The sequence below is a fragment of the Acanthochromis polyacanthus genome, chromosome 15 (genome assembly GCF_021347895.1).
Source record: "Acanthochromis polyacanthus isolate Apoly-LR-REF ecotype Palm Island chromosome 15, KAUST_Apoly_ChrSc, whole genome shotgun sequence".
In the NCBI taxonomy this organism is placed as follows: domain Eukaryota; kingdom Metazoa; phylum Chordata; class Actinopteri; family Pomacentridae; genus Acanthochromis; species Acanthochromis polyacanthus.
The window spans coordinates 12814706-12828574 of record NC_067127.1 but is presented as its reverse complement, the minus strand read 5'-3'; the positions used below and the strand labels follow the sequence as shown (position 1 = coordinate 12828574).

At 39.9% G+C, this 13869-nt stretch overlaps 1 protein-coding gene across 5 annotated transcripts in view; it reads left to right on the top strand.

The window, feature by feature from the left end:
* The window catches only part of col21a1 (collagen, type XXI, alpha 1), a 30283-nt gene that overhangs the window by 6305 nt on the left and 10109 nt on the right, over positions 1-13869 (top strand). For 2 of the 5 annotated variants that reach the window (XM_051960493.1, XM_022217103.2), the window contains exons 2-13: positions 3865-3905; positions 4126-4258; positions 4373-4933; positions 5137-5302; positions 5377-5605; positions 6252-6425; positions 8008-8085; positions 9282-9365; positions 10542-10604; positions 11022-11075; positions 11164-11217; positions 11322-11375. In XM_051960493.1, the coding sequence (XP_051816453.1) occupies positions 4162-4258; positions 4373-4933; positions 5137-5302; positions 5377-5605; positions 6252-6425; positions 8008-8085; positions 9282-9365; positions 10542-10604; positions 11022-11075; positions 11164-11217; positions 11322-11375 (1614 nt within the window). In that variant the 5' untranslated portion in view covers positions 3865-3905; positions 4126-4161. The remainder of the gene's footprint in view (positions 1-3864; positions 3906-4125; positions 4259-4372; positions 4934-5136; positions 5303-5376; positions 5606-6251; positions 6426-8007; positions 8086-9281; positions 9366-10541; positions 10605-11021; positions 11076-11163; positions 11218-11321; positions 11376-13869) is intronic. The other 3 variants (XM_051960492.1, XM_051960495.1, XM_051960494.1) reach the window with 2 other exon arrangements.

The window sequence follows — 13869 nt, the reverse complement described above, 5'->3', positions numbered from 1 at the left end:
CAGTATTGCATGTATCGGATTCATACAACTTTCCCAGACATTCGAATTGTATATCAAGTGCAATGATCTCTCTGATTGGGAGGAAATTAACTGAAAGAAGAAATGTTGGCTAAGAGGCTAAAAGCCCCCTATAAGCGGATGTTTTACAAGACATTATTCAACATTTGGGATCGAACAGAATTCTATGGAGAACAACTGATAGGGCTTGGCTTTTCCTTGTTGCTTGAAGAATTTGGCAGCAATAAATTCCCCTGATGTTGGCAACTGCAGCTCACGCTGAACAGCAGTTGTTGTTTCTGGAATGGAACAAGTGCCTTTTGCCAAATTTGCAGCAGATAACTATAACTTCGAGAGTTCAAGTCGAGTTAAAGCCTGCAGTCGCATTGCATAAACTACAGACACAAAACAAACAGAAGGTGTATTTATTGTTTCCTTTACGATCTCAGTAATTCAAAGATGGTTTCATCTAGAAGCAAAAGCTGAATTTCAAGTGAGGTATAGCTTCAGGTCTGATACTGTCGTTAAACTCTGTGTGATGACTTAGTGTCGCCCACCTTCAACGAGTGAAATGTTACCTTGGGAAATGTGAGAAATTATTTGTTCAGCAGCTTCCTGAACAGCATCTGCAGCTGGAATCAGACTAAGTCTTGCATAAATCTTATTAAGTTACAGCATCGCAACAAACAACAGACTCAATCCAAAATGAATGCCATGTAGTTATTAGATTCAGAACATCTTCATACTTTTTAAGTTAGTTTTGTTTAATATTTTGCATTACAATTCTGCCATTCAGTCACCAGAACAGATCGCTGGAGTCCGATCCTAACCTGCAACACAAGTGCACCTGCTAATTCTGCTACATTACGCAAGAGTTCCAACTTCAAGCATTATGCCACAGCATGTGTCGTGTAATGTTGCATTTTTATTCCTGGATGAAGGTCGACTCTCTTCATCATGACAGCATGTGCTTGGTCACTGTCCACAGCCGAAATTTCACCGTCTGACGGTGTAAATGAATTCCATGTGGCTCGAGCAGAGGTGCAGAAACACTCCGTTTGGGGAAAGTCAGTCGGGGCGAGAGTCATCCCGGTGGACGCTGCCAATGAGGGGGTTTTCCAGCAGCCTCCTCCAGTTCTCTAGAGGGGGAAAAAAGTCTGAAGAAAATGGCTTGCACAACTATGGCAGCTTAACGCCTCCTTCGACTGTGTTACTTCCACGCTGGGTTTACATGGTGGAAAAATGCAGTCATGTTAAAGAGTGTGACCCCGCGTTGGCCGCACAGGAATAAAAACATTTGGGAGGTCGCTGGTTACATCCTGGCCTCCGTTTCATTAACCTTCACGTGTCACAATCAGAAGCTGCTATAAGTTGCATGATCAGATCCCTCCCGTCAAATTCCTTCCACAAGTGCTGGTTTTTACACTGTATGTGGCATATCTGGTCCTCATTTGCAACTTAGGATGTCAGCAGTTTCTTTCTTTCAAGTGTTGGAAACAGTTGTAAAAGACAATTCAATAGAGCAGCCACAGAACCAGCATGTGATTAAATGTTTGCTTTCTGCTCTCTTAATCTAGATCATTACGCCAAATGTAAATATGGGTCTATTTATTGTTTGTCTGGTTCTTAACATCCAATTCCATCTCCTATTCCATGAGCAGGAACAGTACACTCCACTGCAAAGTGATTTGATATTAGCACTTATCTATTACTGAAATAAAAGCACAAAATTGATTATATATGACATTAAGTGTCATATCCCATTAAGTGGTGTTAAAGGACTAACTTGGTGTGTCCTGTGTTGCACCTCAACACCTCTTTCTCACGTTTCAACAGCCAGTCATACAGCAAGGATGTTGCTGTGCAGGTGTGGAGTCAGGAGCCTTAGGGCTGCGCTCGGTATAATCTTAATGAACTGAGTCCATCAGTCAGGTATAAAAAGATGGTTGTAGGGCAAAATATCAGCACAAGAGAGGCTGCTGTAGCAGAGCTGGCACAGTGATGAAAAAGGAACATAAGAAGAGCTGGAGGGACTTGAAAAGTGTGGAAGCAAACCAAAAGAGATTAATCACATGTAGAAAGTGTTTTGCCAAAATCTTCCCAAAATGTCCCATATGTTCAGACATGCCAGCATTTTGAAACGGAGTGTAAACTAATCTTACTCAGGGAAAGGCTCACCTGTGACATAACTGCTGTAAGTGCTTTAGCAGCAGGCACCGGTTAAAATTACTTCATGTGCGGATGGGAAGGAAGGTATTACAATTGGTTTTATCCATGTGGAAGGAAAAGTGTAGGAGTGAAGCTTTTCTGGGCAGGCGCATTGTATGTAGGCCAAGGGCGGGCAGAGATTGGCAAATGGCAAGAGATTTGAGGAAACAGCTGATAATCCCACAGGAAATAGTGAGCACTGGTTTTAGGGCAGTTGTGGTCAGAGGTTCAGTGAATGGTTTACTTAGTAAAGCAGATAGTGCCATGTGAGGATGTGGTAGACGAAGCTTGAAGGGAAAATGCTGAGGTGGGAGGGAAGTGGAGGCTGTGCAGCAGGATTGGAAAGATGGAGCGCGCCACATGGAGGATGGATGCGTGAGAGTTTCAGTGGTGCAAGAAAGTGAATTAGGGGAGAGTCTCACAGCGTCTGTGGCAGGATGAGAATATAAACAACCACTTCACTGCACTTCATGGCTCCAGTGAAAGTCCATCCATCTAATAGTCATACACACTTTATCCTGTAGAGGGCTGTAGCGGGGCCAGGGCCTATAGCTATCACCGGGCGAGATGCGAGTTACATCCAGGACAGGTTAGTAATCCACTGCAGGACCAACACAAAGAGACAAACAACCATGCATGCTCATATTTACAGTGACAGGGAATTTAGAATCACTAATTAACTTACCATGCAAGTGTTCGGACTGTGGGAGGAAACTGGAGCACCTGAAGAAAACGCATACACAGAGAAGCAGGTTTAAACCCAGAACCTCATTGCAGTGAGGTGGCAATGCAAATCACTCCATCACTGTGCTGCCCGCCGTGCCAAATTGTTGGTTCATAGCAAGTGAGCATTGCTGCTTCTTGACTGGTCCTTAACACAGAATGGTCTGTGTTTACCAGCTACTTGGTATGATTCAGGAAACAATAATAACTCCTAGAAAATGCAAGCATCTCACAATTTCACTGCCTATTTTGTGAATGTAATACATTTTATGTTGGGACCAACATCGCTGTTTCACCTCAAAATAGATGATCATGGGTGGATAAATGCTCAAGTCGCTTGCCAATACAGCTTTATTATGTGATAATATGTTTGTGTTGTTGCGCTGGCTTCAGATGAAAACATCAGACAGTGTAGAAATACACAGTTTGTGCTGAACCTGCTGATTAAACCAAAAGCAGACCGACCTTTTATTTAATTCCGAGCACATTTGTTTTGTATCTTTCTTTATAAGTTTGACATTTGACAGGCTGTTTCTACTTTTTTCCCCTTTAACCTTTCATATAACAATATGAATCACGACTAAACAATAAATATTTTATATTGCCCAGTCTTTTCTGAGCCTTACTTGGGCTTTGACCAAATGACACTTATTTGTGACTGAGCTAATGTGTGTGGGTGCATACACACCAAGACAGTTTGGATGTGACCACTTCTCTGTATTAATGAATACCCTGGATAGAGTTAAACTAATTATTGCTGTAAAAATAAAACCCACTGTGCTGTATGATTTATAGGGATCAACGTGAGATTCATCAACCAGGATATAAACTGCTGATTGGCACAGTCAACATGACTTCATAGCACAAATGCTGACAATTTGCATCTGAACATGTCACTCAAATCATTTATTGTTTGACTTTTTGGATATTTTGCAGAGCCTGGCGTGACAGCCAACATATTCGTCATATAATTCAAGGTATCGCACACACTTTACAATAACTTATGTGTGGTTTTGACCTCAAAGCCTTTAGAGAAGGGATAAGCCAGAATAAATCTAATATCTAATAACACTTGGAAAGCAACAGTCTGAGACATTTACTTACGTCAAGGCAGGAATAACACAGGGATCACACGTCATACATGCTTGCATTTTATTTTTCCATGTAATACAAAGCATGTTTTCCCTTTCCTTATAGGTGCACAGTTGGAACTTAGTGCTGTTGCATTAAAAAATGGCTTACAAAGTGGCATCCTTGCATTGTGTTCTTAGATGTCTCTGCATCATGCTTCTTCATTTGTTAAGTGCAGCTCAAGATGATGACATAAGAAGTAAGAGTTCATCTATCTTCATTTTCTCGTTAAAAACTGCTAGGAGACCAAAACTGATGATTTATCCAAACTATTGTTTCACACTGCTAATTGTCTATTTCCTATCTGCTCCAGGTTGCAGGACTGCACCTTGTGATTTGGTCTTTATTCTAGACGGCTCGTGGAGTGTCGAAGATGTCAATTTTGAAATAGTAAAGCGATGGCTTGTCAATATAACAACAAGCTTCAACATTGGACAGAAGTTCACCCAAGTTGGAGTTGTCCAGTACAGTGATGACCCTGTTTTAGAAATACCTCTAGGGAAGTACTCCTCGAACAAAGACCTCATCAGAGCCATGGAGTCCATTGAATACATGGGGGGAAACACACGGACAGGGGCAGCTATCAAGTTTGCCACAGACAAACTGTTCGGCCTCTCTGAGCGTGGCCCGGCAGGCGTTTCCAGAATTGCTGTTGTCCTCACAGACGGGAAATCTCAAGATGAGGTTTTGAAAGCAGCTGAGGCAGCAAGGAAAAAAGGAGTAATTCTGTTTGCAATTGGTGTTGGGTCGGAGACAGAGGAGGCTGAGTTAAAGGACATTGCAAATAAGCCCTTTTCAACTTATACCTTTTCTGTCGAGGACTACAAAGCTATTTCCAGGATTATTCAGGTCATACGACAGAAATTATGTGAAGGTAAGTTCAACCGACCAATGTCTGGAGCTAGAAGTCATTTACTTATTTATTACTATGAGGTCAAATGAGGTCAGATCTTACATTTACTCCACTTGTCATTCTGCCTCATGTACTTTCTCTCCATTATTCTCTGTTACCAATTTTTTTACCTGTATGTGTCTATTGTGTCTAGTTTTCTATTTTACTATGTTTGTCTGTTGCAGAGACTGTTTGTCCAGCCAGAATCCCTGTAGATTCCCGCGATGAGAAGGGCTTTGATATTCTGCTTCATTTAAATCTGGCTAAAAAAGCCAAGAAGACACAAGGGGCATTTTATGGATCCAGGGCCTATGAAGTGACGCCTCGTCTTGACTTGAGTGAAGCTACACGGTAATCACTGATACTTTAAGCTTTTCTTCATCTTTGTCCGTGTATTTACAAGCTTTCTTTATTCGATCATTCAGGACCCTTTTTCCCGACGGTCTGCCTCCATCGTATGTTTTTGTGGCCACACTGAGGTACAAAGGATCGGTGGCTATAGAGGAGTGGGACCTGTGGAGGATACAGACACGTGATGGGAAACCTCAGATGGCAGTGACTCTAAATGGTCTGGAGGGCACCGTCATGTTCACCACAACCAGTAACTCGCCAAGTGGAACTCAGATGGTTAAATTTTCACAACAGACAACAAGAGTAAGCTCATACTGAGTGTTATTTCTTCAGAATAGTGTAAAAAGAGTGCCACAGTGTTTTACCAGAGAACATGGATCATGAACAGGGAGTTTCAAAGATGATAAAATCTTCAAGACAGAGACACAACTGTGTTGCATCATGGGAAATGTAGAATCCAACAGTTTTGGAGCTTGACTCATCCTTAAGACTAAAAGTTAAGGCTTCTCTGCAGCTTTTATTTGGAAAATTCTTATTTTAGTCTGTTTCTTGCTATTCAACTGAATTTATTTAACTGCAATGAGAAGTTTTCCAGAGTAAACCTTTAACAGCTTGGCAAAAACGGTTTAAAATCAATGTGACTTTGGGGATGAAGTGCAGAGTGAGCATGTGTAAGATTACCAGAGATTGTGTGGTAGCTTTTATTTGTTGCCATTTCCAAACAGTTCTTAGATAAATGCATCATGATCAAAATCGGTATTGTGATGTCAGCCATGTTTTTACTGGTTTTGAAGGTCACACGTCAACCTGTCGCTTAATGAGTTACTCCTGCTTCCTTCTCTGAATGACAGATACAATGTTTACACACTTTTTTTAATGTCTTTATCACAACACCATGATGCACCAGTTTATAAATGACTATTTTCCATTCTTTCTTCTGCAACTAAAGAAACTGTTTGATGAGAAATGGCACCAGCTGCGTCTGCTGGTCACCGAGGAGGACGTTACCCTTTACGTTGATGACCTGGAAATTGAAACTTTGTCATTGGAGCCCCCTGTTGGCATTTTCATCAATGGAAAAACCCAAGTTGGAAAATACGTGAGAAAGGAAACAACAGTGCCAGTAAGTGTATCAGCATCATGTTGATTCATTCCCAGAGAAATAATCCAGCAGTGTGTCAGTTTCACTATAGAAAGAGGAAATATTTGTTTAATGAGTAGTTTAGCAAACTGAGCAGTGATACATGTTTTTAACTGCATCACACGGTACCACACAGTTTATTGCTGCCTCCTCAGAGACATGTTTAACTCTGTGGATAATAAATCCTTGGCAAAAATGAGCTTTTTGTCCACGAGGACTTATTATTCGTTGTTTTATTTGTCTCAGTTGGCACAGTTTGCACCAGAAATGCTGTATTTGTCATAAATCATAATTGTGCTGTGTTGTAACTTGCACAAGAGAAGACGATATAGTGTGCAGGCTCTTAAACGCAGAAGAAATTCATAACAAAGTCTAACATTTTAATACAAAGATAGTTGTTCAGAAAAGAAGAATGCCTGTTTTTTTTTTGCAATATATATTTTGTGTTATTTTATTATATGATGTAGCACTTTCATAGAGAATAGCACAAACTGGCCTTTTAAAGCACCTCATACCCATGTGTGAGCAATTAGGCCAGCTTTGGCATGTTGCAGTTGTGACCATAATAACGGTCGATGAATTAAAATAAATAATAAAGTCAATCAAAATCACATAGTGCTGAACTTTTTGGCTGTAGATAGTCATATATATATATATATATATATATGTGTGTGTGTATATCTATAGAGACCATTTTGAGAGAAGTATTTGGTGATGCTTTGTGTAGAAACCCCTGTGTTTGAAAGGAAAAACATGATTTAATCATGACATGAACATCTCGTATACCAGTCAGTGTGCTGACATATTATTATAGCTGTGAATATGGTCACATGAACCACAGCTTGGCAGCGGATGTTATTGTGTGTACTGATCCATTGTCATCAGGACCGTGAAGTTTTAAGCCATTTAGCAAAGTGAATGCACTTTTTGTAAGTATCATTTCTGGGTAAACACACTTGTAACTGGAAACAGATTTTTGTAATTGAGCCACTAAACACATGCCGCGATTGGACCACGCAATTTTAAATAACATTACCAGTTAAAATAACCATCAGACATTCTTATCTGGTTGAAATCTGTATTTAGCTCTAAAGCCAACCAGCCAATGTTGTCATTTACACAGTTACATAACTTTAGGTTGACCTGTGTCCCTATTAATGCAGCCGTACAAGTGCTTACATGATGCTAGAATAATGTAAATTGTATGTCAGAATCATCTTTCTGCTCACGTGGAAACTAAAATCTAACAGTCCATAGAGCCATTTCACTACCAGCATCAACAAAATATCAACTTATGGAAGGAGAGTGTAACGTCGCTGCAGAGCTCTTCCAAACACTGAGGGAGGTCTGGCAATCCAAGCTGCTTAGTGCTCAGTGAAGGCACTTATCTTTTCTTTAGGAGTTATGCAATAGCAGTTTCAATTCATTAGTGGCAAAGCACTGATAAAACTGAACTAAATGTTGCAAAATTGCCCCCATATTACAATTTGTTTGTTTTGCTTGTGTTCAAAATTGATGTTTTTAACAAGACTTTTTTTTTTTTTTTTTTACTTTTTCTTTCCAGTTTGAAATTCAGAAGCTTCGCATTTACTGTGACCCTGAGCAGAACAACCGGGAGACTGCATGTGAAATACCTGGAGTTGTAAGTGCACGACTCTACTTGGCTCTGCGCTTGTTTTGCAGTCCAAAAGATAACTTTTCACCTACTTCTCAACTTGTCCAACTGCATCTGCTTCGGCTCTGAAATGTGGCGCGCAAAGGTGGAGCCAATCATTCCATCAACGGTTTACGCCAAATCTTACATAGCGTGACATGAAATGATGTGTTCTTGCTTTATATTTCATCGGTACAGAGTGCTGCAGTGTTTAGAAGTGAAGGTGTAAACTCAGCAAGTTAATTTCAAGTCCCATCTGTTTATGCGTAAAATAATTTGCTGCAGGAGGACTCATGGCTCGGCTTCTAACACGTTGCAGTATATATTTTTTATTGCCTCCTGGCTCCTGACTGTGTTTGTGAAGCAGTGGCACATTATGTTGGCTTGGGAATCGCTATAACCATGAGGCCGGTGCCAAATTACTGTTTTTAATCTGAAGCTGCTGGATTAAAATATCAAAAGAGACAAGATGAGAGGCCTAAAATTACGAATGCTTGCCAAGTTTCACTACTTTTCTCCTCGCTCACCGTCTGTGCTTTTTAATAGTTTGTTTGGAATCTCCGAGTTCACTTACTGTGTCAGTTTCCTTTAGTGGAAATGGAAGATCAGATGCCTTTCAGACAAAAGTCTCACATCATTTGATTTAAAAACAGAAAGCTGTCCAGTGTACATATACGGTGTACAGTTTTGGATCATGTTCAAATGCAGCTTCATTTTTAACACAGTCAGACTGATGTCAGCGATTAGATTTTATTATTTTTAATATGAGAAGAAATATTCACGTTTGAGTAGTTTATTTTTGAAATTCATCAACATGTGAGGAGTGAATGTACCAAAGGACCGAGTCCAGAACCATGAGTCAGTTGAAAAATAATCAGAAACTGAATTTAATGAGACATTTATAAGAATAAAGCACCTTCTGGGTGTGAGAATTTGCTGCTTTCTCTGTTTCCATTCCTTTTGTGGTTTCAATGACATTTTTAGACAAATAACATCTTTCAGGAACTTGTGATGGAGATTTTAAATTAAGTAATCATAAATATAACTGCCACAAATAAAAATAGTTGTTGCTATATACAAGAAGGAGTGAGAAAGGGAGGAAAAAACAGGGCAATGGTTACATCAGAGTTGTGCATGCTGTACATACAATATGTGGACATGATGATTATGTTTGTTCATTACAGTGTTCCAACAGTCCTGATTACACTGAACCAACTCAAGAGCCTTGTGTTTGTCCTCCTGGACCCCCTGGACTTCCAGGAATGAAGGTCAGCTTCCTTTTTCTTCTCTTTCCTTTAAATTTCGTCATGTCCTTGTTTGATATATCTAATAAATAAATACTGCCACACTGAACACCGTGCCACAGAAAAATGTCCTCACCCCCTGCATAATTTACAGTTGAGTTTATTCCTGCTTCAGTCCTACCTTGTCCAGCTCCTCAGTGTCCAGACAGTGTGGTTAAATATTTACTTTAATCAGTAACAGTCTGATGGGATTAAATAGAACAAAAATAAATTAATCTTTACCAGCAGTAGTTTATATGTAAACTCAAGAATGACAAAGAGACTAAAGTGCTTCTGTTCTGAGATGGAGCTCAAACTTTCTCAACCTTTGTGAAATGTGTGCTGAATAACAAGGCACTGTCTGTACTGCAGATAATTATATGATCATCACACGAAGTTACACTTTACCAATAGGTCAGATCCAACTATTGTCATTAAAGCCTGTAAACACAGATTTCCTTCGTGCCAGAAATGGAGCTGTGTAGGTTTCCACACTTTTATCTCAGTTACCTGCTGAAAAGCCTGCGGTGTTACAAATTACAGATGCACCAAGTGGTCTCCTTTTCCACCAGTGAAGCAAATTGAGGTTTGCCATTGTGAATAAGTTATGGTTAGTCTTGTAAGATCCTTGTGAGTACTGTTTGCTTAAAGCAAACCAGACCACTGTTGAAACTAAACACCGGTTGGAATGGAAAATTACCAAACTAGGGAATAAAACCTACATGTTTGTCTTTATTGATCACAGAGTATCAACTGAGTAATAGCAGCCCCCATCATTAAAGCCTTTACAGAAGGACGTCAGAGAGGCATGAGCTTGGCCAAAAAGAACCCTTCTTGTTAATAAAACCTACATGGCTTCAAGAATGTTTGTGTTTATAAGGTCAGCGGTATGCTTTTACTACATTTACTAATAGATCCAAAATGCTGGGAGCATTTCTGGCTTGCAGATGTTCCTCATGACCCCACATAGTGTATCTTACAGTGGACGAACTGACTCACTCCCTGTGGTTTATGGATAAATAAATCAACACAGTGAGGAAGCATATTATTACCAGACATGTTTTATACTGGTTCATTCATGCTGCTTTGACATTACAAGGTAGAAACAACTTGTTTAAGCCACACATGGATGGATAAATGACTTCATTCTGCTTTCTGTAGGGCGAACAAGGGAGCGCTGGTATACCTGGTCAGCCTGGACCTGCTGGTGCTGATGGTAAGCCTGTGAGTACTACATAGTTCAATATACAAACATACAGTACATAATCGCCAACAGCGGCATCCACAACAGCATCTGAGAAAAGCATTTGAGTTAATGTATCCATTATGTCATGATAGTTTCAGCGTGTTCATTCTATGTGGTCGGGACTGCTTCAGAATGTTAAAACACAGTGGTAAATATGCTTATTTACTTATTTTTCCAATGGGTAAATAGAAAGCATCTCTGATTATAGCAATATTGGCAGCATGGTGGTGATTTTGTGTGATGAAAACCATCCAAAAGTGAACCACATGTTGTACAGCATGATCAAAAAATTCTAAGAAAGAATCCACCCGCAGCCTCAAATCACCCTGGGAACGCAGCTGAGGGGATTCAAATGCTTAACCAAATGTGTCTCCTGTCTTTTTTACTATTTGAAGGGTATCCCTGGCGTTAGGGGAAGTCCAGGCCTGTCAGGTCCTCCAGGAATAGAGGTATAGCAGTGACCAACTAATGTGCCTTGAGAGATAAACATCCGATTTAGAAAATTTAGAATCTGTTTTTTTGTGCTTTTTCTGCCAGGGGCCACGTGGTCCAGATGGTTACAAAGGGGAGCAAGGGAGGCCTGGTGTTTCGGTAGGAAGGTCAAAAACCACGTGTGGCAAAATCAATTTCATAACAGTGTAACATTACTTTTTGATCACTTAAAGATATTTTTTAATACAAATATGTTCTTTCAGGGTAATAGGGGTATGCCGGGATTACCAGGATCGCCCGGACAACCAGGAGAGAAGGTGCCGATCTTAATTATTCAACTCTGGCAACCGCATTTCTGCTCTTTAATGTAGTATCAGTTGTTGTTGTGCAGTGTTGTTTTTCTAAAATTCAGATCAAGCATGGAAAGGGAGTGAAATTATGCTGGAAGAAGCGAATTTATGTAGAGAACAAACAAATGAAGAAGTGAACAAGTTGAAAAGTACAAAAACACATTGAGCTGTCAACTTAAACCTCTTTTTATGAGATCAAGCGTAGGATTGACAGGAAAAATCCCTGCTAGACACATCAGCTTGAACCATTTGAACATCTTTGCATCAATCACACAAACCATATGTTTTGAATATAAAGCCAGATCTCGTGGGAGAGTAAAAAATACAGCGTCTATACAGTGGAACAAGTGTGCTTTGCCAAGAGAGCATGAGGGTCATCAGAGGCCTTTTAAATGTGCTCATATTTCCTGACTTTAGTGCTGCCCTTTCCTTAGAAAGCTAAAGGACGTTCTTTGCTATTTTTAGGAACCCAGAGGTGGATCTTGCTACACTTGGTACCTTGTTTTCCCCCTTACTTGCCAGTGAGAAGAACACTGTAAGATCCAAGATCAGTTTAACAAAACAGATCCCCACAGAGAGGACTATGTGCCTCACTAATCTTGTCTACCAAAAAGCATGTTCCTATACAACTAAATTGCATTCTCAATTACGTTTTGAAAATAGCATTTCCAGTTTGACAGAGCCACATTAGGTAGTAGAGGCATATGTCCACAAGACTACTGGGTCTGCATCCTCTGTGGGACAAAGTTTTGTTGTTATTTGTTTTCTGTTTGGTTGGGTTTAGGAAGATAATTTTGGTCAGAACCAACATTTTCACAATGTGAACAATGTGTTCATGATTAAGTTTAGTCGCCAAATCCACTCATCCAGGCCTAGTTAAAACATCATAGTTTGGGTTCCTTCACAACATATTTCTAGATTATCTTTCATTTTTTGGGTTGCCATGGTGACATGTCCTTTCCTTATCTGATATATGATTGGCTAACTGAAAAGGGGTGACTAGCACTAAAATAAATGGCAAAGATGTGGGATGCTCTAAAATATGTTTGTTATACGGCACAGAATACATAACTGAGAATGCAATTTAGCTGTGTAGGAATATCATTTTTAGAAAAGATACCTGGACTCACATGGATATAACTTTGAAGTATCAATATGTTTAGGCGTCAATAATGCAGACTGGCCCAACATAAATGGTGTACCAGCTGAGAAAGTGCCTCTTCCACTGTTCAGTCACACGATGAGAAAACATGCAATTTGGGTTTTCTATAGAAAAGGAGCCACAAGGGCAAAACATCTGTGAAATGAAATGTGTCAGCAGCTGCCACAACTGTTTCAAATTAAATTGGAACATTGTGATAATATAAACCGTACAATGTAAAGAAGAAGACTGAGAGTCTTCAAGGGAATTAGGCTGCTTTCCCTGGAAGACCACAGTAAACAAGCGGAGCCTAAGTGATCCAGCAGTTTGAGCTTATTCAGCACTGGAAATACATCTGCAGCAGACACTGAACATCACTCTGATGTTCATCTGAGCAACATTTTGTGTTTAGTTATTTGAAAGTACAGTGAGGTAATGCATCCTCTCTCGATTGCATCTCATCCTACCTTGTAATCAGTTTGACCACAGGGAGCTTCTTCCAGCTGGCTGAAATGAGGAACAATTCAAGCAGTTAATGTCATTTTAAAAACCGTCTCAACTGGCCACAGACATATTTCTACACTTGGAGCCAATCAACCTATACCATCTGTGCTGCTATTACGAGTTTCACTCACAGTTCCAGGATGTATACCATTAAGTTTTTATTAAACTTGGTCTTCTCCACTTTCTTAGATCAGGTCAATACAACAACACAAAGCTTTGACTACACTATTAAACATCCAGTGAATTTATCTATTTTATTCACTTACACATAAAGCTATCATGACATTTACTACCCATCTAAGTGCTCTTTAAAGATCTCATAATTAGTTATCTACTTGCAATGCGCTAATGTGGGAGCACACTTTTGTCCAAAGTGACTCACAATAAGTGCATTCAAACCATGCTAGAGCTAAATATCTACAAAGCATTTTTTTGTTTCAAACAATTGACTAAAAGGAAGTTTTGTTTTTTGGAGTAGGTGGCTAGCAGGTGTTGAGATATGAAAAAGGTTTTCAAGATTGTATTAGAAGTTGAGCTGTCCTGAACTCAGCTGGGAAGAGATTCCAGCTTTGTGGAGACCGTACGAGAGGAGCAGAGGATCACCGAATTCATTAGATGAGGACCATGAATGTCCATACAAATCTTCAATCCTTCCAATCACTGTCATGATATTTCAGTTTGGACCAAAGTGGTGTACTGATTGCACCCTATGAGCAGCGTCAGTATCATGGCTAAAGATCTGTAAACCTGTATATGAAATAGTTTTGGGCTCAGATGCCTTTAGTTTCTGCACAGTTCAAATTCTAGGCATTTGGC